Below are 26,038 nucleotides of genomic sequence, written 5' to 3' on the forward strand. Positions count from 1 at the left end.
AAAAAAAAAAAAAAAATAAAAAAAAAAACCCAATAAGCTTTTTTGACCGAATCCTTAAATTAATCAATCGAATTATTTCGAATAATTCTCCGCCCGAATAATTCCCGAATCCGAATTTACTAACTATGGTACTGACGTATTAGCCACTGCGGATGGAACTCCACAGCCCTAGCATAGTGAGACGGATGGTGGACTGGGCTATCGAGTTAAGTGAGCATAACATTGAGTACCGACCAAGAAGTGCAATCAAGGGTCAGACACTGGTTGATTTCTTAGTAGAATGTACATAGTCCGAAGAAGAGATAGCGGGACAGAAAGTGGAAACTCTTTGTTGATGGATCTAGCACCACAATAAGGAGTGGTGCAAGACTTGTGCTGCAGAGCCCAGAGGAATTCTCGATACAGTACGCCATCAGATTTGTATTCCTCATAACAAACAAACAATGAAGCATAATATGAAGCCCTGATAGCGGGAATCAGATTGGCAAAGGCTGTAATGGCAGAGGATCTAGTCGCACATAGTGACTCACAACTGATTGTGAACCAAGTCAATGGGCAATATGAGGCCAAAGAAGAGAGAATGGCAAAATATCTGAAAGAAGCGTGTCGTTTGATTACCAGTTTCTACACGTTCACAATGGTACAAGTTCCGCGGAAAGAAAATACAATGGCAGATGCCCTCTCTAAACTAGCTACAGTGGAACTCAGTGACTGCGTAAGCTCGGTATACTTTGAAGTACTGGACAAATCTACCTATGAGCAAGAAGTGATGTGCAACAATGCGTAGTTAGCCGAACCGAGCTGGATGGACCCCATTGCAGGCTATTTGCGAGATGGACATCTCCCAGAAGACCCAACAGAAGCAAGGGTAGTTAAAAGGAGAGTAACCAACTACACCATTCAAAGAGAAGTACTATACAAAAGGGTAATATCTTGGTCCCTGTTGAAGTGCCTTCCACCGAACCGAGCTAAAGAAACACACCGGGAGGTCCATGAAGGAATTTGAGGAGGGCATATGGGAGGAAGGGTACTGGCCTACAAAGTATTACGCCAAGGATTCTACTGGCCAAAAATACAGTAAGACGCAATGAAGTTCATCTGACGATGCTTTAAGTGTCAAGTACACGCCCCAATACCACACGTCCTGGCTACAGAACTTAGCTTCATAATCTGCCCAGTCTCATTTGCAATGTGGGGAATGGATATCCTAGGACAATTCAAGAAAGGCAAGGGCGGTGTTTAGTTCTTGATTGTTGCTATTGACTACTTCACTAAGTGGGTGGAAGCGCGTCCCCTAGAAAAGATCACTGAGCTGAAAGTAGAAAAGTTCATAAGGGACAACGTCATATACCACTATGGTATCCCAAAAGTACTGGTCATAGACAATGGGCGACAGTTTAGAGGTGAGCAAGGGCTATATTCCCTAAACTTTCACCATACCCAAGTAAAACCATTGATTTGGGTAGTGTTTCTTGAGGTCTTGTAAATTCCCCTTGAGATGATGAATCTAAGGTTTAATAGATGGTCTATGTGTTGATTTTGAAGGATTTGAAGAAGTGTTTACAAGGTTGGAGGAGCATTGGTGATTTGAAGTAATTTGGGGTTTTGAAGGAGTTCTTGAGCAAAGAGGGTAAGATGGCTTTCCATTCCTTAAATCTAACCTAGATCTAGGTTAGAACCATCTTATGAGACTTTGAATGTGTGGAGAATGGGTTTGGAAAAACCCCATTTGCTTCCCCAAAGGTTGGGGAAGAATGGCATTTTTTTGCCAAGACCGGTGGGACAAATGGCCTGCCTGAGGGCACCCGCCTGAGAAGGCAGGCCATCGGGGCCAACCGACGGGCCCAACCGGTGGGCTGACCGATGGGCCAACCTATCCGTCGATCTTAGAAAGGCCCTCGGGGCCAACCGACGGGTCGACTGACGGGCCAACCTGCCCGTTGGTCATGACTGGTGGGCCGTGACAGGTGGGCTGTCCGACCCACCCGAGAGGCTCCCAACGTGATTTTTACGTCCGAATGGACCCAAAAGGGACGTGCGACCTTCTTTTATGATTCTAAACATGATTTTGTCATCAAATCTTGTTAGTTTTGACCCCAAAATGGTGAAATGCTAACCCCATTCATTTATGATAGGTTCACCAAAACTTACGCTTTTCGCACCGGATCTCACCCGTACCGGGCGTGAGTCTTTGTACACAAAAGTAAGTGGGGAGAGGATGTTTCGCCTTGTTTCAAGGCTTGTTTGGCATTCATCTAATTATATCTAGACTAGCCATGTCATCATGCAAATGCTATGTAGCTTAGCCATCTTCATATTTTATGCCATATGTGCTGTGTTCATTTCTCAATGCCAAATGATGATATACTTATGTGATGAATGTTGACATCATTGTGCATGATGCATTAATAGACTAGATGCCGTAGTCGGCTTAGAAACGAGTGCATTGGTGGCCCGTGAAATGGGACGCGGTGGCACTATGCAATCATACTATGTCATATAGGAGCATACGGTTTAGGATTATCATCTTCCCGTGCTACGACCCTTCCCAACAGGGGTTGAGGTGTTGGATTACCATTTGGGGGGAAGCAGTGGTCGCGGTTGTCAGGTCACTGTGGCGGCTAGACATATGTCCGGCTGGTCATTAGGACAGTTGGCAACCTCGGTGGTATGTTCAAGAGGGCCAATCGTACTGCTTTTAAATTGCTAGAGTCAACACCTTTAATTTATGTCATTTACTTTATGTTGAGAGCCAGTGGTCGGCATGTTTTACTTTTTCGAGTACTTACGGTGGGCCTTCTCCGACAGCCCTATGGGCGTATCGCGGGATGGAATTCACGGCTCGTACCCGGAGTATACGCGCACTGTGGTTGTAGTAGCACTAAACCAAAGACTTAGTAATGTTGTTTAGGTGGAAGTGATTAAAAATGAATTGCATAGCATATAGTGCATATGGTTGTGTTTTGTTGTGTGGACTGTTGTGTGGTCATTCTTTTCACTTACTGAGCTAGTGAGCTCATCCCACGTGTGCACCTCTTTTAGATGATTTTGCAGGCCATCAACCTGAAGAGCACGGGTCAGGCCCCACAGTTGAATTCCCTGAAGAGGATTGGTGGGTCCCCGAGGAATTAGAGCACGACACGGATTGCTCGTGCGAGGGCTGTGCTACGGGACCGCAGTTTTGATACCGAACTGAGCTTCGCTTTTGATACCGAGCTGAGCTTTACTTTTGATACCGAGCTGAGCTTTACTTTTGATACCGAGCTGAGCTTACTCTTTGATTTTTGATGATCCCTTTTGTGTACTTGATGTGTAAATTGTATTCTTTTGTGTAAATATCATGCTTGCGGGCCCACATGTACTTAACCTATGTATTACAATTTGGGTATCAAGTATAATGGGGATATTTACAGGTAAATTAAGTCTTCCGCGGAACTGTTGAACATTTTCTTAGTCGTGTGTATGCTATGGTTGGATACTGTATCAGATGATCCTAGCAAGTTTGGGTTAACCGGTGTTAACCCAGTCACTGGCCTGGTTCTGTGTGAACGGGGTGTGACATTCCACCTCGGCCCCCATCATCCTAAGCTATCACCTCGGTCCCCATCAGCCTGAGCTGCCACCTCGGGCCCTCATTAGGCCGAGCTTCCACCTCGGCCCTCATCAGCCTGAGCTCCCATCTCGGCCCCTCATCAGGCAGGGCTCCTAGAAACGTGCCCTCATCCACTACTATATTCAAGGAACGTAATCCCTGATCACAAGAATGGAACTCTATCCACTACACGTCATCATAGGCATCCACCCCTCCCACGATTTGCACTTCCTAGATAAGAGGGGAATATTCCCTTAGTATGTCCTAGGATCTGGAATATTCCTAGCATTAGAGGGTCGTTTCTCTCAAGGACTCCACGCCCAGTAGGACTCTCCACGGACTTCCCCCTTTCTCTACTCCATCAGCAGCCTATAAATACTAAGGTAAGCCTCCATTATGGGGATTGATCACTTCTTTTAACTGAAAACTCTCTTGAGTATCTGTTGTGGAAAGATCTGACTTAGGCATCGGAGAGTCCCCTGTCGAGTCAACCTGACTCTCCCCTGTCTTCTCTTCTGTGCAGATCGGCTGAAGCTTCATAAGCTGCAAGGAGGATCAACTAGTCAATTTTTACCACATTAGTTATCATTCAACGTCGATATGACCTGGTTCATGCAGTTGTGAGGTTAATATAGACCCATGGGATTCGGCTTGGATACCCGTCGTTAGTGGAAAAAAATGGTATACATAGGTAGTTGTAAAAAGAAACATGGATGCACATTAATACATGAAAGGGTACTAGTCGCAGGGGTTGAGTTCTTTGTCAGGTTGTGTAGTGTACGCTAGTGCCCATGGATTTAGTTCTTGATATCAGTATTGGTCCTTGTCGATACCGATCTAATCTGAATCGATATTGGAGAGGATTGGTGCGTATCGGTCATTTTTACCCTTTGTTTTTTAGAAAAAGTACTTTATTTTTACAGTTTTACCCCTGAAATAATACGAAAAATTGATCCGGATCAGTCAGGGATCGGGGATCGGTCTCAGTTGATACGATACCGATACTTGAAACCATGCTAGTGCCTCATTGTGTCTCTTTTTCTCCTTTAGTAATAGGGCGATTGATATGCCATTTCATAGGAAGGAGGAGAGAGATAGACATAACGATGTGCATGCTACGTAACTTGACATTACCAACTACTGTTAATGATCCAATCAAAAGGTGAGAATTGAACAATTTAAAATACTAATTGAACAATTACAATCTAAATTTAAATAAACCGTTTAAAAATATCAAAATATTATGGTTTAAATCATATCCTTCTAATTAAAATATTTTTAAACAATTGATAGTGTGATCTTAAATTGAACCATAACGTTTGTCATTAAAGGAAAATATAATATAAATAAGGAAGAAAGAAGCAACCCATTTGCTTTCCCATGCCACATAGCCTCTGGTTTTAGGGGTTGTGAAAAGATGCCCTTGCCCCGAGAAACCTGGGGCTGTGTGTAGGCATGGGGAACGTGGATGTGTAGTGTTCCTCTTCCCTAAAAATAATGATCCAAATCAAAGATTGAAAACTAGGGGTACACGTTTGGCCCTGTTGGGCGAGCCCGCCTTGTGCCTGAATAGGGCCTAGGCTAAGATACCCTAGCCTTGATTGCAGGTTAGGGTTAAGAATTTTTGGCCTTGAGTCAAGGCCAAGACAGGTTTGAGGCCTTGGGTTGAGCTTGACTAGCCTAGCCTGGCCCTATCTTCTTCTTCTTCTTCTTCTTCTCCTCGACTTGACTGAGCCAACCCTTGCATCTCCTTTTCCCCTTCCCCATGGTCAGGGCCAATCAAGGTCGACCCGCCCGAGACTTGAGTGTGGGCTAGGGATGGATTTTTTAGGCTTGGAATCAAGCCCCTGCCCGGACAAGGGGACTTGCCACTCAGGGTTGGGTTGGGGTTTTCAAAATCCCGAACTAACCCAACGGTGTTGCAACCCTATTGAAAACTATAAAAAGTGTGATGATGAATTTCATAAATTTGACCATAATCCAAATCAAGAATTAAAATTATAAAAAGGGATAGAGTTCCCTAAAAGGTAGCATGGCTCTTATGGTAGCATGGTGCCAATGGGACTACGCTCAGAAGCATCAATCGTGCCATAATGGTAGGATTTCTCCCTTTTATAAGGGGTGGCGTGGTCACCTCACTCTCCCCTATGTCTAGGTATAGGGTTACGTTGCCTTTTAGGCTTCTTTTTTCAAAATGAAATAAGGAAAAAGAAGCCCAATAGACATAGTGGCCCTAAACCTAGACACAATGAGAGGTAAAATAACCACCCCATCCCTCATGAAAGATGAAAATCTCATTCTTAATGATGCTTCTACTAATCATGCTGCCTTCAAGGAAATCCTCTCCCAAAAATACGAAGAATCATATTATCAATTTTTTTTTTTTTTTTGAAGAATGAATCATCTGATTAGAATCTTTGTAATAGAGTTAAAAACTTAGACTTGTGCTAGGAAATCCTAAATATAAATGTTTAACGTAAAAATACCTTACATGCATGTAATAGTACGTATGGTTTCCCACCCTCACCCAAAAAAAAAAAAAATCTGATTCAAACTCTCTCTCCCTCTTCAAACTTTAATCACATCACCTTACTTCTAGAATGACGAAATGATATTATCAGCAGCAAGTAAAGACTATAGTGTGTGTTCATCAATCTCATCTCTAAGCGGCTAAACCTTAACATTATTGAAGGAATCGCATTTACGGCGGACCTCTCCCTGATGACCCGTCTTCACGTGAAGGATACTGAGCTTCTCCATGGCATGGGCGAAGTCTGAGAAGAAGGTGGCTTGGTCAGAAGCGTACTTCATCACAAAGGGCCTGGTCCTGGGATCCTGTACCAGATAATTGTCCGATTTTAGCAGAGTCATCCCCCTGGGCATGTTCTGGAAGAACATGTTATCGAATTTTCCGGGGGTGATTACATCGAAGAAGACGGCCATGGTGGGATTCTTCTCATAATTGGCGCAGGCGTTGCGGAGGCCCACTGCGAAACGAGGGTTCAGGCTCGGATCGGTTTGGGAGTTCTTGCTGAAATTGAATATTCGGGATGCAAATTCCTTGCAATGGGCGAAACCGATGGTATGGGCGCCGAGGAGGGCGACCATTTCTTGTACGGAAAACCCCTTTGAGGCGAATAGGTCGATCTGCTGGGAGACGGTGGCGGTGGACGCCAAGATGTTACCGTCGACGTTGGTGGCCAGGGAGACGAGGCTGTCTTTCCGGCCGAGGCGGACTTCGTAATGAGGCCCTCCAACCATGGTGACAAGGTCACGGGTGGTGAGAGCAAGGATGTCGGCGCAGGATACGATGCCAGGGCAGGCGAGTTCGAGGGCGGTCTTGCCGCGGACAACGACGTCGAAAGCGTCGCCGGCGAGGGAGAGGTTGAGGTCGTGGTCGCGTTCGGCTTTATTAGAGGGGGTAGAGGTGATTAAGATGGAGGCGTCGCAGCCCTCGACCAAGCAGTCGTGGGTTAAGAGGCGGAGGGTGGCAGCGGCGGTGGTGGGGCTGTTGATTTGCTTAGTGGTGACGATGTCTTGGATGGTTTTCTCCATTTGAGGGCAAGTCTTTTGATAGTAGTTAATGTTGAGCTTCGATTCGGACTGCTTGAGGGATATTGAGATGAAGAGAAGGATTAATAGGGGCAATGCGGCTGCTGCTGCCATTGTCATTTCCTTTCTCTTTCTCTCTCTGTGGTTACTTTTTCTTCCTTTTATCTTTCTCTTTTCCTTTTTTCTTCTCTCTCTACAAGGGAGAGGAGAGATGGTTCCTACCCTTGTTGGGGGGGGGGATTAAGTGATTGTTTGCGGGGAAAAAGGTGAGGGTCGGGGCGGTTCAGTGGTTGGAAGCTGTGGGAATGGAAGGACCCAAAGCCAAAGGGAGTTGGGGGGAAGTGTTCTACTGTTGTGGAGGGGAGGGGTTTTAGGGAGTCCACTGTCTATATTTAGGATTCCTCATGCCAGAATTTAGAGAGAGAGAGAGAGTATTTGCATGGTAGACTTTCTGTTATTAAACACTAGAGAGAGAGAGAGAGAGAGAGAGAGAGTTTGCATGCATGGTAGACTTTCTGTTATTAAACACTGGCCTATCCATTATAGTAACAGACCTCGTACCATCCTACCCTTATGAGAGATGCATATGCATGGAACCCATCACCCATGGTTCTTCAGTTTATGCCAACTACTTTTCAGTTGCCATTGTTCCTTTGGATGGTTGCAAGTAAAGGGCAGGAAAAGTAACCAACCTTATAGCGGGGCCCCTACCCTACCTAGGGGGAGGGGGGCGGGAGGCAATGAGGGGTCTCCCAGGGGCATCACCAAGGGTGAATTTTTTTTGTATTCCACAGGAGTGAGACTGTTATTTTCTCCCTTCCCCTTGTGCCTAGGTACAGGGACACAATTAGGTAGTCTTCCTTTCCCCATAAATGTAAAACTTAAGAAAGAGGGTTGTGCATGTCGTCACCTTTCGGCAAACTAGCTGCATGCACCAATCACACGAATGGACACAAGAGGGCAAGGAGGTCTTTTCCAAAGGACCCCCAACGTTGTGCCCACCCATATAAATTGATATAAATAGTGAAAAGAAAGCTTGAAAAGTAGTGTGACCCCCGAGCCCAAACATTGAGAGGGCAAAATGATGGATAAAATTTGGCTGCTAGCAGAGGTTGTAGCCAAATGGCTGCTCTGCAACCTCTGCTAGCAAACAATAAAATGGAATCTAGAGGGGGTGTTTCTGAAATACTAAATCTAGGAAGGTATTTGTGAACCCAAGGGGGAAGGTGAATTATTCCATTTCATTGCTGCAGCCAAGTAGCTGCAACCGAGGCAACAACCAAGTTTCCTTTTATTTCAAAATGACCCCCTCATGCAAGACGGAATTCCACCTTAATTGATGCTTCCACACGTAGGATGCTTCATTTCAGGGGAGAGGGAACATCATCCATGGAAATGATGGAAGTATTAAAAAAATCAAACTTTTTTTTTTGTCTGCCATCCCCTTCTCCTATACTCGGTCGGATTGGCTTTCCCTCTCCCTTTCTTTCTTAGGCCCCATTTGTTTGACGCATAAAAAAGGGTGGAAAACTGGTGAACTGGATTCCACATATTGTGGATTAAGTTGACAAGAAAAGGAAATGAAGTAATGGAATATATAATTTTTATGGGGTCCGCCTCTATGGGAATGAAAGGAAAATGAAATGAGGTAGAATTCTATGGGAAAAAGAGGATATAGGCGGAGAGAGATAGACACACAATAACTTTTCCATAAAGCCCTTTCAATTTTGGTAGGATTTTGAGAGTGAATCGAGTTCTTGTACGAGAATTTTTCTCATATTATGCCTAATTCATACATGGAATTCACTCAATCTCTCTCTTCTAATGACTAATTTTCATATTGAGTGGATTCCAAGTATAGATCAGACACCATATGATATAGTTCTTGTAGGAAGACCTCATTCAAACTCTGATTATGAAAATGAATGAGGTGGGAAAACAAACAACAAACAAAATTTTTGATATTTTGAAGAAAAGTTTCTCATCCCTCAACCCTTGTTGGCCTTTTTCTCTTTTCTCCATCATGCTTTAGGAAGCGCATCATGCTCCCCCTAACCAATTTTGACTTTAGCTCATTGGTTTGAATTTGACCCTGACCCGTAGGACCAACAAAACCACAAACTTTAGATGAGTTGCAATGTAGCGGAAACTAAGTGGACATTTTTTCTGGACTTGGAAAAATGATTGTTCTCTTGGTGATAATTCAACTAGAACCCAATTCCCCACTCCCCCCTCCACCCAACCCAAAATAATAATAATAATAATAATAATAATAATAATAATAATAATAATAAAAAAAAAAAAAAAAAGCAATCATCCTGATTGAACAATTTTGTCTCTATTCTACCCAAAAAAAAAAAATGTTGTGCACACCAGCATTCCTGAATTTCCTCTACATCTCTCTTCATTCTCCTATTGTTGTACAAAATGGAGCCATTGCCTCTCTTCCATTGGCTGTGATCAGGAACATCTTACCATCTAAGACATGTTTTGTTATTTATTTCCCAAAGATACTGGAAAAAAGACAAATGGTCAGCATTTCCATTGTAAATGTATTTTAAACGTGATTTTTTATTTATTTTACATTAGAGTTTAGATTTATTAATACAATGGCGATTTAATTGACCATCTATTTTTCATTTTAATTTTTTTTTTTAATGAGTGATCGATTATGAGTTTATGACTAATAACTTTCTTACCGTTAAAAGATACTTATTACTAAAAATGACTTGGAAATCTCGAACGGGAGTACGGGACTGTGTGGGATTCTCGAGGGCATTGTGGTCATCGTATATAATGTGAAAAATCGACTCTTCTTCAAGCTTCTCGCCCCACGGAAGCGAGAGAATCGGATCTCATCTTTCCGTCGCCTTCGAATTAATCGAAAACATGCTAGCCCGCGAATCTAGAATCAATCTCTGGAGATGGGTTCTTCTCTTTCTCGTGGTTTCTCTCACCATTTTCAGCCCAGCCAAGTCTGGGACCGAGCTCCGTGGAGCTGCAAAGAAAATATATATGAGAGAGAAGGTCCGGAAAATGTAAGTGAATCACCTAGCTTTTACTCTTTTGCTTCTCCAGATTGAATATAACGATTTCTATGGTTTCTCCATCTTCTGGGTTCAGTTCTGTTGTTTATGGGTTTTCGATGTTTCATTTGTTGGAAATGCTTTCCCTCTTCCTTATTTGTGAAACTCCAAATGTCTATAAGAAGAGGCTACACAGACCATTATGGCCAATTCCAAGAAAATTTCACATTTATAGCATAAAAATTCAATGCTTTGGGACCTAAACTTTGTTGAAAGCATACCTTGTCTTGTTTAAACTCTATATCTGTCTGTTTAAATCATCCAAGTTACAGGGTTGTTTTACTTCATCTTCAGGTTTTATCATGCATATAACAACTACATGACTCATGCGTTTCCTGTAAGTCTGAACCCCAGAGTTACTACTATTGAAGTTTAGTAATTTTTCGTTTTGTATACAAGCTATTGACTGTGTATTCTGTTGTTCTTAAGCATGATGAGCTAAAACCTCTTACCAAGACTTTTACTGACTCCCTTAGCGAGCTTGGGAATTTGAAGGTGAGGATTACTTATTTTTTAAATTTACTGTTTACTGTGCAACTGTTCTCATTCATGTGATGTTTAAAAATTACAAAGCCTTTCCACTCATTCATATTTTTGTTTGATTTCCAGCTTGAACATCTACCACAACACTACAATGGATCAGCATTGACACTTATTGAGTCATTGTCCAGGTATAGTATATTTGCAGTGAGAGAGTTGATTATTTAGGTCCTGAGTATTTTTGTGTGGGTCTCATTTGCTTGGTTAGTTTCTTCTGAGCACATTGGGTTGAGCCTGTGCCTCAAATGGTGACAATGTTCACTTGAACCATGTGATAAATCACAACCCCACCTCCTGCCCCACCAAAAAAAAGAAAATAAAAAAGAGGAAGAAAAAACCCGATGTGTATATGAATTTTTTTTTGGGGGGTGGGGGGTACCAAAACATCTTGGTAATAGTATCAATTTGTGTAACCAGCTTCAGTTTAACAATGACTATGATCACAACCTGATGTACTTTAGTAATTTCTGAATTTTTCTATGATTTTGTAATAAAGTTATGTTAAATCATTGTTTTGATACACAATTTATACTCTTATTTTTTTCTAATAATTTCTATTTTTTTTGCAGTCTTCTTGTGCTGGGTAACTACACAGAATTCAAAAAGGCAGTTCTTTGGCTTTCTGAAAATCTTACCTTTGATGTTGATGCAAGGATAAATCTGTTTGAGGTATTTCTTGGAAAGCTTCATACTAATATGACATTGTTCATCCTGGAGCTGAGTAAAAATGGAAACTGCAATACTGTCTAATCATGATTGTCAGTTAAACAGGGTATTCCTGATGAAAGAAAGCCAAATATGAAGTGTCCTAATGGTGCTCTTTTCATCTTGCTTGGAACTTTCTAGTGCAACATAAGAGTGCTTGGAGGGCTTGTTTCTGCTCATATCCTTGCAACTGATCCTACAAATGGGTTGGACCAAGGAATTTACAAGAACCAGCTACTTAGTCTGGCTGAAGATCTGGGGAGACGTTTCCTACGTGCTTTTGGTACCCCCACTGGATTGCCATATGCATGGATTAATCTTAAGGTACTTGAATGATCATACTATAGCTCATGGAGACTGTTTCCTTTTGCAAGTCTATTCTTTAATGTTGATGCTTCTCAAGTATGAATGGATACCTGTAGTGTGTGTGCATCTGTGTGTGTGTGTGTGTATGTGGGCAGGCCTGGGGGGTGTTTGTGAAATAGATGGGGCTGTACATGATAGAAATAAGTGGTGGGAATCTAGGTCACCAAAGAGTTATACTTATTAACCTTAGGAAGATTCTAGATCCACAGGAGTTAGGAACTCAAAGTAGAACCCAAAATTGGCAACTACCAAAACAGTGACTCCCCCAAAATAGTGACTCAGATTTAGTAGTTACCGGCATTAGAAATCAGATTTGGAAGGTCCCGAATCAGAAATAGTAGAGAACAGAAAAAACAAACTCCAACCAGAAATTAGAAACTATTGGGAAAGTCCAGAATTAGCAACAAGAGTTTAGAATTAGAAAGTTGCAGGAAATAACAACCATAACTAGAAAGTGATGCTGGAACATAATTGATAACTAAATGGAAATAGAAGCAGTAACAGGAAATCAGGATAGCAAGTGAAGAATATGACACCCAACAATTAATAACAGCGAAGCAGCAAGTAGGAACTGGCAACCCCAGATAAGAAGAAGGTCCAAAAACCTGACATTTTAAGGACCGGAATAGCAGGTCACCTTCTGCACTTGTTGGTATGGAACAGAACAGAGGAACTCAATAAAACCTGAGATCAGATAACTGTAACTGAAGGAAGAACCCAAACAGAAAACCAGTTGGCAGAATAAGAGTTAAAACAGTAGAGCAAAATAGAACTGGTAAGCACAGGGATGAAAGAATGCAGATTACTAACCTGATTCTATGGAAGAAGAGGAAGTAAATAAAAGAGGGATATGTCTTCATTGGAATCACCACCAATCGAACCTACTGAATCACCACAGTAGGGGCTAGAACTGAATCACCTGAGAACCAAATTGGGCAAAATCCATTTTCATTCCCTCATAACATATGGGAGGGCCTAACCCTGTACATATATTTATAACCTCATCTAATGCTGTGAACCCTAAAATTGGCCGAGATGCTGCTACCATAGGTACATGTTGACCCAGAACACTGAACCAAATCCAAAACAACAGGCTCTTCTTCTAAGTGAAATTTTGCATCAGTAAGTGCATAGAAGGTAAGTCAAGGATAAGTAGCAATATGGTGCTTTATTGCCCACTTATCTTAGTGAAGGACTGTTACGATGCAGCGCTAGCATATGCCATTTTCAGAATGTCAACAAATGATACTAACTCGCCATGTAAGCTTATTAGATGGAAACACAAGAAGCTGATATGGTGAAAGCCCTAGATCAGCAATTAGTGATCAAGCTTCTACTGATAGCACTGCCAATACATTTGCTATCTAAAAGCACTAAAGCATACGTGTATCGGCGGTAATTTTGCTTGAATTTACACTTTATCCTGCGAGGTTCTCTTACATAAGGCTTTCATACAGACTAGTTGATGGGGACATCAAGACGTACAGTCGAAGGAAGAAGAAGACCCAACCTTCTTTGTGGTTAGAGGATTAGAAGGAGGAAGAAAAAAAGAAAGAAAAGGAAGGCTCGGTCCAGCCTTCCCAGCGCTGGATCGAGTCCTCTCCGTCCTTTCTTTGCCAAGATTGTGTGGCCCCCACCAAATCTGATATGTAATTTTAATTCCTAGGATTTTCCCAAGATTGTGTGGCCCCCACCAAATCTGATATGTTAGTAGTTTTATTTCCTAGGATTTTGTTTATTTAGGTCATTGAGTTAAGTAGGAAACTAAATAACATTCCTATTTGTTTTTTTTAGGAAGCTTCTTTATTTATGAGATTATGTTCTTAGATTAGCCTTTTTCTTTTTAGTAATTATCCTATTATTTATGTAAGGCCATCGGCCACAATGAGAATTAATGAATGAAGAATATTAAAGGCAAAACAGCCCCCAAACACCCCCCCACGATTGCTCTTTCTCTCCCCTCTCCCTCTTCTCATCTCTCACTCTCGGTCTCCCTCTGTTTCACACCTCCTCTCTCTCTCATGGCTCTCTCTCTCTCGTCCTCTGTCTCTCGGTTACTGCTCCTGCTGTATCCACAATTCGTGAGCTGTTGAAAGCTCCATCACCCACACAAGCTCCATCGGCAACAATCACTACACAGCAAGCTGGATTTTCTTCATCAACCAAGGTTGGACTGCAACTCTTTATTTTGGAGGACTTCGACTTCTTCTTTACTCCTCAGACCAGGACAGCAACCAGGTAACTAATTAAACTAAACCCCTCCCACCTCTATATATCCCTGTTACATGTTGCAGCCCATTAACATTGAAACCAACCTATGCCCTTTTGTTTATGTCTATTTTTACCCATTGTTTTAAGACGTTTCGTCACTGTTATGTTTCCAAAACCTTTGTTGATTTTTCTATTTTGGTTGGCTGCTATAGGACATTGATTGTTTTCATATCTTATTTGGTGTTTGGATTGATTTGTGCTGAACCTAACATTCGTATGACGTTTGTTCCCCTCCCCATGTCCCCACTTAAAGCTTAAGTAAGAGTTTATGTGTTTTTCTGCCTAGATTATTATTGTTTTTTGCTACTTTGTTTATTAGTCTCATTCTATTTTGCATGCTTAATCTTGTTTGCTGAGTTTCTTTTGTCCTATCTACCCAAGTCCCTTGAGTTAACCCTACCTAGTTAGTTAATCTTGTAGGAGACCTATTCACCTAGGAACCCCCTACATCATCTTGGTATCAGAGCATGGTTTTGTCTAGGTTTAGGGTAATTAGGTACTGCTGTCCCTTGTTTGCATGTCTTACCTTTTGAGGTCTAGTCTCCGTCACCATTTGTTCGTGGTCGAGTCTGAGCTAAGACAGCGATACCATAGATTAGAGGACACCCTTTTCTTTCTTAAGTTAGCGGGACCGAATAGCATTGGACGTTATTCCCTCCAAAAGCATATACTTGAGAGGGAGATTTCTGACCTCAAGATTAAGAGGGCTAACTACCTGTCTCAATTGGAGACTCTGAGTAGACCTTGAGTCTTTGGTGGCAACCGTACCTTTGGCTGCCCATCTCTTTATGTCCACTCGTAGTGGTAGAGCATACCAGGATATGTCTGACCCCCTTAGCACCTCCACCCAGTCTGAGCAACTGGCTGAATTCATGAAAGCCGTTCAAGCCATACAAGAGACACAAGCTATCCATCTCCAAGCCCTTACCGATAAGTTGGCTGCCCTCGAGACAAGTGCCCAAAATCCTGATGGATGGCAAGGCCGTAACACAACTGGCACTGAACCTAGGGGCAGAGGCCCTAACCCTGAGGAAGTAAACGAAATAACCAGACTGATTGTTATAACCAGATAGGGGATAACTTCCAAGGCCTAAGGCGTGGTAGGGATCAGGGTAGGGGTCGAGGCCCACCGCCAAGACGCCAAACCCAATATGGAGATGATGAGGGCTATGAGCACCATGATAGGGGCTTTGATGTCAGACGGATGATTAAGGTAGATGCCCCTACCTACGATGGTCAGATTGATGCTAGGATCCTTCTGGATTGGATCAAGCAGATGGATAGGTACTTCGATTTCTATGATATGCCAGAGGAAGTCCGCTACCGATTTGCTAAGTTCAAGCTTATTGGAGCTGCCCAGGACTTCTAGACAGACCTAGAGTACCAGGAGGACCACCTAGGACTTGATCCAATCACCACCTGGGTAGAGATGCAAAAGCGACTCAAAAGGGAATTTTTGCCTATCACTTATAGGCTCCAGTTGTTGAATGAAATGAATACCCTGAAGCAAGGGAAGTTGACTGTGACCGAGTACATGAACAAGTTCAATGAATTAAAAATTAGAAGCCGTACTAGGGAGGATGTTGAGCAGACACTATCCAGATTCCTTATCGGGCTCAACTCCGAAATTCAGTCTCGTATGGCACCCCACCTGGTGCGAGATGTTCCACAGGCCTTCAGGATAGCCCTTGAAATGAAATCCTCCATGAAAACTTATTCTCAGAGGAAGAACTTCCAAGCTGGGGAGTCCCAATTTAGAAAACCACCCCAAGGCTCAACTGGATTCCCAAAATCCCCTGCTGCACCACAGCTTCAATTTGACAACAAGGGTAAAGGAATTTTGGGAGAAGCGCCCAAGAGTAGTGGACAACAACAGTGCTTCAAGTGTCGTGGGTCTGGTCACTTCTCCAGAGAGTATCCCAATAGGAATCTTTATGTAGGAGAGCAAACCCCTGAGGAAAGTGACCAAGAGGGTTTTCAGGACTATGAGTATGAGGACAATAGACCAGATGAGACCATATTTGATGAGGACACCGAGGAGGCCGGTGACCTCAAGCTCGGCATTGTGCGTTGCATGGTCTCACAACCTAAGAATAGCGACGATTGACGACGAACTAATATTTTCATCACCTACACATGTCATCAGGGCAAGAACTGCCGCATCGTCATAGACAGCGGGAGTTGCATGAATGTGGTCACCAAGAGCGCTGTTGCTCGAATGGGCCTCAAACCTGAACCCCACCCCAAACCTTACAAGGTTGCCTGGGTTGATCAGTCCACCATTCCCATAAATCTGAGGTGTCTAGTCCCCCTACACTTTGCAGGATATGAGGATCGAGTGTGGTGTGATGTCCTAGAGATGGATGTTGCCCACATCATTCTAGGTAGGCCCTGGTTATATGACCGGGATGTCACCAATTACGGGAAGTCTAACACCTATGTCTTTGAGTTCAAAGGGAAGAAGATCAGACTGACACCCAGTCCCCCTAGGGAAGTTAGGGTTCCAGAACACAAGGGAAGTACATCCAAACACGCCCCCACCAAAACACTCAACATTTTAAATCAACAACAATTTGAAGGAGAGTGTCACGAGTCAGGGGTGATTTATGCTCTAGTTGCCGTACAGAGTAATACCGATAGGTCATGCTTATTCACTGAGGCTCCTAGAGAAGTGCAACCCTTGTTGAGGAAATTCGAGAGGTTATTCCCTGAGGAACTACCTGATGAGTTACCGCCTATGTGTGACATCCAGCACGCTATTGACTTAGTTCCAGGATCCTCTCTCCTGAACTTATCCCATTACCGAATGAATCCCAAAGAACACGCCGAACTCAAACGGCAAGTGGATGAATTGTTGCAGAAGGGATTCATTAGGGAAAGCCTTAGCCCGTGTGCTGTACCTGCCTTGCTCACGCCAAAGAAAGATGGCACCTGGCGTATGTGTGTTGATAGTAGGGCCATCAATAAGATCACCATCAAGTATAGGTTCCCTATCCCTAGGCTTGATGACATGTTGGATATGATGGCCAACTCTTTGATCTTTTCGAAGATTGATCTCAAGAGCGGGTACCACCAGATTAGGGTTAGGCCTGGAGATGAGTGGAAGACAACCTTCAAGACGAAGGATAGCCTCTTTGAGTGGTTAGTCATGCCTTTTGGCTTGTCAAATGCACCTAGCACCTTCATGAGGATAATGAATCAAGTGCTTCAACTATTCATTGGCAAGTTCCCTGTGGTTTACTTTGATGACATCTTCATCTATAGTAAGACCCCGTCTTCCCACTTGGATCACTTACAGAAGGTTTTTCATGTGTTCTTACAAGAGAAACTTTATGTCAACCTCAAGAAGTGCACCTTCAAGAGTGATCAAGTCATCTTCCTGGGATTTGTTGTGTCAGCTCAGGGTGTATCTGCTGACCCTGAGAAAGTGAGAGCGATTGTAGAGTGGCCTGAGCCAACTAACATTCATGAGGTACGAAGCTTTCATGGTTTAGCAACTTTCTACAGAAGATTCATCTACCGGTTTAGCTCCATTATGTCTCTTATCATCGATTGCATGAAAAAGGAGTTTCAATGGACTAAAAGTGCTACGAAGGCCTTTAATGAGATTAAAAAGCTTATGACTGAAGCTCCAGTCCTGCGCCTCCCAGATTTCTCTAAGGTCTTTGAAGTGAATTGTGATGCATCTGGTATTGGGATAGGTGGTGTCCTAGGACAAGAGGGCCACCCTATTGCCCATTTTAGTGAAAGCTTAATGAAGCTAGGCAACGTATTCCACATACGACAAGGAATTCTATGCGGTTGTCCAATCATTGCGCTATTGGCGGCATTACCTTTTACCGCAAGAATTCGTGCTATTCTCTGACCACCAAGCTCTGAGATACCTGAGTGCCCAAAAGAAACTTAACCAGAGGTATGCCAAGTGGGTTGAGTTTCTCCAAGAGTACACTTTTGTACTCAAGCATAGATCTGGTGTCGAGAATATTGTTGTGGATGCACTAAGCCGAGTGAACATATTCCTCATTCACACCAATGCTAGGAGTCAGGCTAGTGTGCTACTCCAGGCAATGAGTGTAGAGGTTGTAGGGTTCGAGCGAGTCAAGGACCAATACCCCACCTGTCCTGATTTTAGTGAGCCGTTTACTTCCTTGAGTGAAGGCCACCCAGTCAACCGCTCGGACTACCTACTTAGGGAGGGCTTTCTTTTTAAAGGAAGCAAGTTGTGCATTCCTAGGACTTCACTCCGAGATTTCCTGATCTAGGAATTGTATGCTGGGGGAGTCGCTGGCCACTTCGGTCGCGATAAGACCATCATCCTTGTTGAGGACCGATACTTTTGGCCAGGACTGAAGAGGGATGTTGCTAGAGTTGTGAGTCAGTGCAGGACATGCCAGACCGCCAAACAACAAAAGCAAAACACGGGTTTGTACACTCCCCTACCCGTTCCCCATTCCCCTTGGCAGGACCTTAGCATGGACTTTGTGCTTGGTCTACCAAGAACTTCGAGAGACCATGATTCTGTTTATGTGGTTGTTGATTGCTTTTCGAAGATGGCCCATTTCATCCCATGCTCTAAGACCTCCGATGCATCCATAGTGGCCAAACTTTTCTTTAATGAGGTTGTCAAGTACCATGGGTTACCCCTCACTATATTGTCCGATAGGGATGTTAAGTTCACTAGTCATTTTTGGAGGACCCTATGGCCGATGATGGGCACGAAGCTTTGTTTCTCCTTCGCTTTCCACCCGCAGACCGATGGCCAGACCGAGGTTGTCAATAGGAGCTTAGGGAATTTATTGCGTTGCCTCATAGGAGAACACCTTACCAGTTGGGATCGAGTCCTTAGCTAGGCTGAGTCTGCATATAATAGTTCTAAGAACCGTACCACTGGTCTGTCCCCCTTTGAGATCTGTTCAGGATACCAGCCTCGGGCACCCATAGACCTTATCCCAGTCGTGTCTAGTTCTAGGACCTCCCAGTCAGCCGAATCTTTTGCTCAACACATACATGATTTGCATGCAGGTATAAGGAGACAAATAGCACTGAGCAATGAGCAATACAAATCGAAGGCAGATTTGCACAGAAGGTTATAAGAGTTTCAAGAGGGCGATATGGTGATGGTAAGAATCAAACCGCAACGTTTTGTTAGGGAAAAAGCGAGCAAGCTACATGCTCGTAGCACAGGTCCGTTTAAGGTACTCAAGAGGATAGGTGTCAATGCGTATGTTCTTGATCTGCCAGCTAGCATGGAGATCAGCAATATTTTTAATGTTGAAGACCTAGTCCCATACCATGGTACCTCTCCCTTTACCCCTTTCTATCCTAATGACCTTGAAGACTTCCCTTTCAACATTGATGAGACTTCTAAGCCAAGCCAACCACTTCCCCCCACCTCATTACCACCTGTGCCTAAGGTCACGAGAAGAACTGAAGAAGTTGAGGAAATCCTTGATGAAAGGATTGTGTCCACACACACTGGAAGTTCTAGAGAGTTCTTGGTCAAGTGGCATGGACGTCCGGAAATTGACAACACCTGGATCACAATGCAAGAAGTCCAACAACTCAACCCAGACCTACTTAAGTATTACATGAGTTTTAATTCACCGGAGGTGAATTCTTCCAAGCCGGGGAGAGTTGATAGGGACATCAAGACGTGCAGCAGAAGGAAGAAGAAGACCCAACCTTCTTTGTGGTTGGAGGATTAGGAGGAAGAAAAAAAGAAAGAAAAGGAAGGCTCGGTCCAGCCTTCCCAGCGCTGGATCAAGTCCTCTCCTTCATATGTAATTTTAATTCCTAGGATTTTGCCAAGATTGTGTGGCCCCCACCAAATCTGATATGTTAGTAGTTTTATTTCCTAGGATTTTGTTTATTTAGATCATTGAGTTAAGTAGGAAACTAAATAACATTCCTATTTGTTTTTTTTAGGAAGCTTCTTTATTTATGAGATTATGTTCCTAGATTAACCTTTTTCTTTTTAGTAATTATCCTATTATTTATGTAAGGCCATTGGCCACAATGAGAATTAATGAATGAAGAATATTGAAGGCAAAACAGCCCCCAAACCCCCCCCACCACGATTTCTCTCTCTCCCCTCTCCCTCTTCTCATCTCTCTCTCTCGGTCTCCCTCTGTTTCACGCCTCCTCTCTCTCTCATGGCTCTCTCTCTCTCATCCTCTGTCTCTGGGTTACTGCTCCTGCTGTATCCACAATTCGTGAGCTGTTGAAAGCTCCATCACCCACACAAGCTCCATCAGCAACAATCACTACACAACAAGCTGGATTTTCTTCATCAACCAAGGTTGGACTGCAACTCTTTATTTTGGAGGACTTCGACTTCTTCTTTACTCCTCAGACCAGGACAGCAACCAGGTAACTAATTAAACTGAACCCCTCCCACCTCCATATATCCCTGTTACATGTTGCAGCCCATTAACATTGAAACCAACCTATGCCATTTTGCTTATGTCTATTTTTACCCATTGTTTTAAGATGTTTCGTCACTATTATGTTTCCAAAACCTTTGCTGATTTTTCTATTTTAGTTGGCTGCTAGAGGACATTGATTGTTTGCATATCCTATTTGGTGTTTGGATTGATTTGTGCTGAACCTAACATTCGTATGACGTTTGTTCCCTTCCCCATGTCCCCACTTGAAGCTTAAGTAAGAGTTTATGTGTTTTTTCGCCTAGATTATTATTGCGTTTTGCTACTTTGTTTATTAGTCTCATTCTATTTTGCATGCTTAATCTTGTTTGCTGAGTTTCTTTTGTTCTATCTATCCAAGTCCCTTGAGTTAACCCTACCTAGTTAGTTAATCTTGTAGGAGACCTAGTCACCTATGAACCCCCTACATCACTAATTTTTGCAATCTGGGAAAACATAAATATTTTCTGTTTTGCTTATAAGAAGAATATTTTGAATCTGCATAAATACAAAATTCTGTGATGAACAGTATGGAGTGATGGAGAATGAGACAACTGAGACAAGCACATCTGGGTGTGGTGAGGAGCTTATATTTAAGATGCAATTGTGAATTGTAGTCTAACTCCTGAAGTTTGATGATTTTTCGTTCCTATATTCAGGTTCTCTCATCCTTGAAATGGGAGCATTGTCGCGATTAACTGGTGACCCCCGATATGAAGCTGCAGCTTTGCGTGCCCTTCGTAAGCTATGGAGCATGCGAAGTCCTTTGAATCTCCTAGGCACAACACTGGATGTGGTAACTGGGGAATGGATAGAATATTCATCTGGCATTGGAGCTGGTACATTCTTGCTTTCGTTTTTGTCCGCTTTGTGCACTAGTTTTAACCATGAAGTTCATTGGATTTTCCCTGAAAATCTTTAATCTTGTTTATTTCATTAACTTGTAAAATATAATTGATTATATAGCTTTTGTTAGATTTGAGACGTAGTCTTGTGAAATAAAGCATTGCTCAAATGAGTATTACTTCTTTTATAATCACATAGTTTCTCATGCTGGTTATTTACGATCTCTTGTAGGAGTTGATTCATTCTATGAGTATCTAATCAAAGCCCATATTCTGTTTGGAAAGGATGAGTTTTGGGACATGTTCTACTCTGCTTATCTTGCTGTACAGAAATATTTCCGGCATGGCCCATGGTACGGCCTGAATAATTTTCTTTTAGTTTGGGTGAATGCCTTTCGTTTGATTTTTTTGAATGAGTGCATGACACTTTTCCCCTCTCTATCCCCCTTGTTATGGGGGTGATTATTATCTATATGTCCCGATTTTAAATGAGTACTGCATACAGAAAGAAAGGAATATTTCAACTTACATTTGTTTACCAGGAAGTTGATCTTAATATGTATCTACTCTGAACTTCAAAGCTGCAAAGTATAAACATAAAAAGGAAACATTCTGCTTTAATATAACTTCTCTTGACACCAAGCTGTTCAAAGGGAATTGGAAGCAATATTATATTTATATCATATTAGATAGTGGAGGTCTATTGACGGAAAAGGCAACTACAAATCTGATTGTTATGAAAAAAAAAAACCGACATTTACTGAATTTAAATAAGCATCAGAAGCAGAGGTTTAGGCACGCTAAGTATTTTTGCTGAAATTGTATGTTGAATTCAAAGAAAGCCATCTTCAAAGTTTCATGCAGGGTAGTAAATTTAATCCTATGCTACCAACCAGCCTGAAACCCCACTTGTCTGATTAATATAAGTGGCCCAGGTTTTGTTGGCATTTTCCAACCTGGCCTCACCCAGCCTGTTTGTTGATTGAGGAATAAGGCGATCCTGTCTTGTTTCCCATTTGTTGGTTGGCATTTCTTGATTCAACTAATAAGAAGCATGTCAGATTGGTTTAGTCCCTCGCTGACCATTACTTGAGGCTCATTTCTTTGTCTTTGTTAGTACCCATGTGTGTACTACAGGTCCTTTTCTGCTACAAAGTTATATTATCTATAAAAATTGGATAAGGACAAAGTAACTTTTAACACACATTCTGTATTACAGGTATCATGAAGCTGACATGAGGACGGGGAAGGCAACCTATTGGCAACTTACTAGCCTTCAGGCTTTCTGGCCTGGCCTACAGGCAAGTTGTTGAATACGCTGTTTTTTTTTTTTTCATGGTTATTTCTGGAAAACGCAATTAGAATGGTCTTGAGTGAAATTTAAGAATAATGAAAATAACTGGGATAATGGTGGTCAAACTTGATTTAGCAATGTAACCATTAATGATGGCTGCTCCAACAGCATTGAATTTCTAGTAGATTTCTTATTTCCTTTTTATTACTATAATAGTATCATAAATTGTGTACTATTGTAAAAAAATGATATTAATAAATTAATACTAAAACACTAGAAGGCCTAAAGCCTAAAGCATTGGGATTACTGGGATAACTGGGATAACTGCTGCTATTGTTTACATTGTGTGACCCTAATTTTTAAATGACATTTGTATTCTTGGATATGTTTGCTGTTAAAAATTATATTCATGATATTTAAATTATTGTAATCAGGTTCTTGTTGGAGATATTGCAGCTGCTAATTCATCACATCGGGAATTTTTTCATATCTGGGAGAGGTTTGGAGTGCTACCAGAAAGGTATGAGTGAGGTTGAATCTTTATGTACATTTCAGGCATATTATAACGATTTCTTCTTTTGGAGGTTGCTATGGCTACTAAATACGTTCCATTCTTTTCTTGTTCTGTTTCTAGAATTTGTTTGCTTTTATACAGTTATAATCATCATTTATAATGTTGATGTCAAATTGTTCGTCTAATGGTACATTTTACAGATACTTGCCAGACCTTGAAATGTTGCATCCTACAGAGAAATATTATCCTTTGCGGCCTGAATTGGCAGAGTCTACTCTGTACCTTTATCAAGCAACCAAAGGTGTGATTCTTATTTGCTCTCTCTCTCTCTCTCTCTCTCTAAGTGAAACACTCTTTCATGGAAACAATGAGCAGCTTTTTTTTTTAGGTGAGCTTTGGAAAAAGCATTTCACATGGCTTACTAAACACAGTCTTCTAGACGGAATCCTTTTTTCTGCTGTACAAAACACACTTTAAAAAAAATAAAAAGGTCTAGCCTAGTACCTCCTTACAACAACAACTGTAAGCTTATCCCGACTTGATGGAGTTGCCTATATGGATCCAATATGGTCTAAGATAATAGTAAGCATAAGAATAAATAGAAGTACTAAAAAGAAGTAAAAGGACGTAAAAGAAGAAGTTAAAGCAGTAGTCAAAACAGCATCACTGGAACATCCCTACAAGGGCCTGCTACACAGGTCCGTGTCCTCCATTTACCTCTATCCACGGTCATACTAGAATCGGGCCCTACCATCTGCATATCTTTTCTCACCACTTTGTCAATAGTCATTTTGGACATGCCTCTCCTTCTGGCTCCATGTAATTGAAATTGGTCACTCTTCCTTATTGGGGCATCCATAGGTCTCCGTTGAACATGGTCATACCACCTCAACTAGCTCTTGCGGAGCTTGTCCTGGATTGGTGCAACCCCTAACTCGTTTCTAATATATTAATTCCTTACTCTGTCTCTTCTGGTCTTGGTGCACATCCCTCTCAACATCCTCATCTCTGCTACACCCAATTTATTTAAATTACTCTTCTTGACTGCCTAACACTCCGCCCAATACGTCATAGCCGGTCTTATTACTGCCTTGTAGAATTTTCCCTTGAGTTTAATAGGCATGCGTTTGTAAATAATTAATGCCACTTTAATGCTTTCATATATGTATGATTACTTTTTTTACACTTTCAGATCCTTGGTACATAGAAGTGGGTGAATCAATAGTGAACTCTCTTAATAGCTACACCAAAGTAGTTGGTGGGTTTGCAAGCATTAAGGATGTGACAACAATGCAACTGGAGGATCATCAGCATAGCTTCTTTCTTGCTGAAACGTAAGAAGCAATTCCATATAGTTCATGCAACTAAAAAAAAATCTCAATGATAATGGTTACCTGGTCAACACAGTACTTTCTTTTGGAAATAACATATCAAATTATTTTGTCTTCTATAGGTGCAAATATCTCTATCTTCTCTTTGATGATTCATTTTTGGTTAATAAAAACTACATATTTACAACCGAGGGTCACCCTCTGCCAGTGAGAAGTGACTGGCATGATAGGCTTCCAGAGATCTATACGCCAACTAACTGGACTTTCGTCAAGGTATTCTTCCTACCCTTTCTTTGCAAATATTGTAGGAACATTTTTCCATGTTTTAAAAGAATTTTGTTAATGTATTAGTAGAATCATGTCAATAATATTTTAAAAAAAAGGGGGGGGGTCAATTTTCTCGATCAGGACATTTAATAGGGCAACAATGTCATATCCTAATGGGAATATGAAGTAGCTGCTATAGAGGTGGCAAAAAGTCATACTGGCATACCAGCAGGGCTACATGATGTGTTTGTTAGTTACTATAATCTTTTGGTCATTTCATCTTTTTGTTTGATACAATCTGTACTCATTCAGATACTCTACAAGAAGCATCTAATATAAAGAAAAACATATGGATGATCTTCTTGTGCAGAGTGATGAACAAGGAAAACATGCGAGTGCAATGTCACTGAAAGTCTGTCCAGCTGATATTCTTATCCCAAGAGGAGGAAATGGGGTTGAGAGTGCATGCCATGTCCCTGATTCTCGGGCAGACCACAGGTGTAGGACTGATGAGGAATGTGGAGTAGACTCAACTACTTGTAGTCAAAGATCATGCAGCATTGCTGGATACTGTGGGCCATGGCTGTTCACAATTTGATCTTCTGCTAATCCCCTGGAGTATCTAGTGTAAGAAGGCATTTTTTTTTTATGACAGAATAATCGCAAACCCTCATGGATCCACAAGACTCTGGGCTATGGCTGTTCACAATTTGATCTTCTGCTAATCCTCTGGAGTATCTAGTGTAAGAAGGCATTCTTTTTATGACAGAATAATCGCAAACCCTCATGGATCCACAAGATAACTGCGCAAGAGAGAAAGGAAGGGTTTTTTTTTTTTTTTTTTTTTTTGGGGGGTGGGGGGTGGTGGGGTGGTGGTTGTGATTGGGGTGTTTACCATTACACTTAGTTGACGAGTGGGAAGAAAAGGGCAATGTAAAACAGGGCCTTGGTTACTTAAGGACTTCCCTTTGGAAAATTGTATAATTCTTTTACTTTTGAGTCCTAAGATTTTATTTATTATTATATTATTTTGGAGGCTCCATCTGTTACTTTTTTATTTATTTATTTTATTTATTTTTATATTGAAAGAGGAGAAAGGAGGGCTGCATAGTGCTCGTAATAGTAGTTTTGTCATGCATTGCTGCTAAAGTAATGCATTTGATATGTCTACCCTCTGTTGTGGGAGTTGAGAGATAAGACTTAGGGAGCACGTGTACGTTACATTCCCGGATGGAGAACTCGATCCCTTTTGA

The 26,038-nt window shown here is 41.9% G+C and overlaps 2 protein-coding genes across 2 annotated transcripts; one reads left to right on the forward strand and one right to left on the reverse strand.

The window, feature by feature from the left end:
* Window positions 1–6,034: 6,034 nt before the first annotated feature.
* LOC122064756 (peroxidase 63-like) lies at window positions 6,035–7,360 on the reverse strand. Its single transcript, XM_042628513.1, has one exon. The coding sequence runs from the start codon at window positions 7,262–7,264 to the stop codon at window positions 6,263–6,265; it is 1,002 nt and encodes a 333-aa protein (XP_042484447.1). The 5' UTR covers window positions 7,265–7,360; the 3' UTR covers window positions 6,035–6,262.
* A 2,526-nt stretch (window positions 7,361–9,886) lies between these two features.
* On the forward strand, window positions 9,887–25,445 carry LOC122064752 (alpha-mannosidase I MNS5-like). The gene is made up of 15 exons (XM_042628511.1): window positions 9,887–10,182; window positions 10,525–10,567; window positions 10,660–10,725; window positions 10,840–10,901; window positions 11,340–11,439; window positions 11,617–11,799; window positions 21,064–21,112; window positions 21,194–21,373; window positions 21,612–21,732; window positions 22,599–22,680; window positions 23,108–23,193; window positions 23,388–23,488; window positions 24,380–24,521; window positions 24,641–24,791; window positions 25,156–25,445. The coding sequence occupies exons 1-15, from the start codon at window positions 10,034–10,036 to the stop codon at window positions 25,381–25,383; spliced, it is 1,743 nt and encodes a 580-aa protein (XP_042484445.1). The 5' UTR covers window positions 9,887–10,033; the 3' UTR covers window positions 25,384–25,445.
* The last annotated feature ends 593 nt before the right edge of the window (window positions 25,446–26,038 follow it).

The sequence above is a fragment of the Macadamia integrifolia genome, unplaced genomic scaffold (assembly GCF_013358625.1).
Source record: "Macadamia integrifolia cultivar HAES 741 unplaced genomic scaffold, SCU_Mint_v3 scaffold1748, whole genome shotgun sequence".
NCBI classification, from domain to species: Eukaryota; Viridiplantae; Streptophyta; class Magnoliopsida; order Proteales; family Proteaceae; genus Macadamia; species Macadamia integrifolia.

Bases quoted from the DNA above. Each gene is read 5' to 3' on its own strand.
- LOC122064752 (XM_042628511.1), top strand. From the start codon at position 10,034: ATGCTAGCCCGCGAATCTAGAATCAATCTCTGGAGATGGGTTCTTCTC. The intron at 22,681-23,107 runs GCAAGTTGTTGA...TATTGTAATCAG, and splicing joins CTTTCTGGCCTGGCCTACAG to GTTCTTGTTGGAGATATTGC. The intron at 23,194-23,387 runs GTATGAGTGAGG...TACATTTTACAG, and splicing joins TTTGGAGTGCTACCAGAAAG to ATACTTGCCAGACCTTGAAA.
- LOC122064756 (XM_042628513.1), bottom strand. From the start codon at position 7,264: ATGACAATGGCAGCAGCAGCCGCATTGCCCCTATTAATCCTTCTCTTC.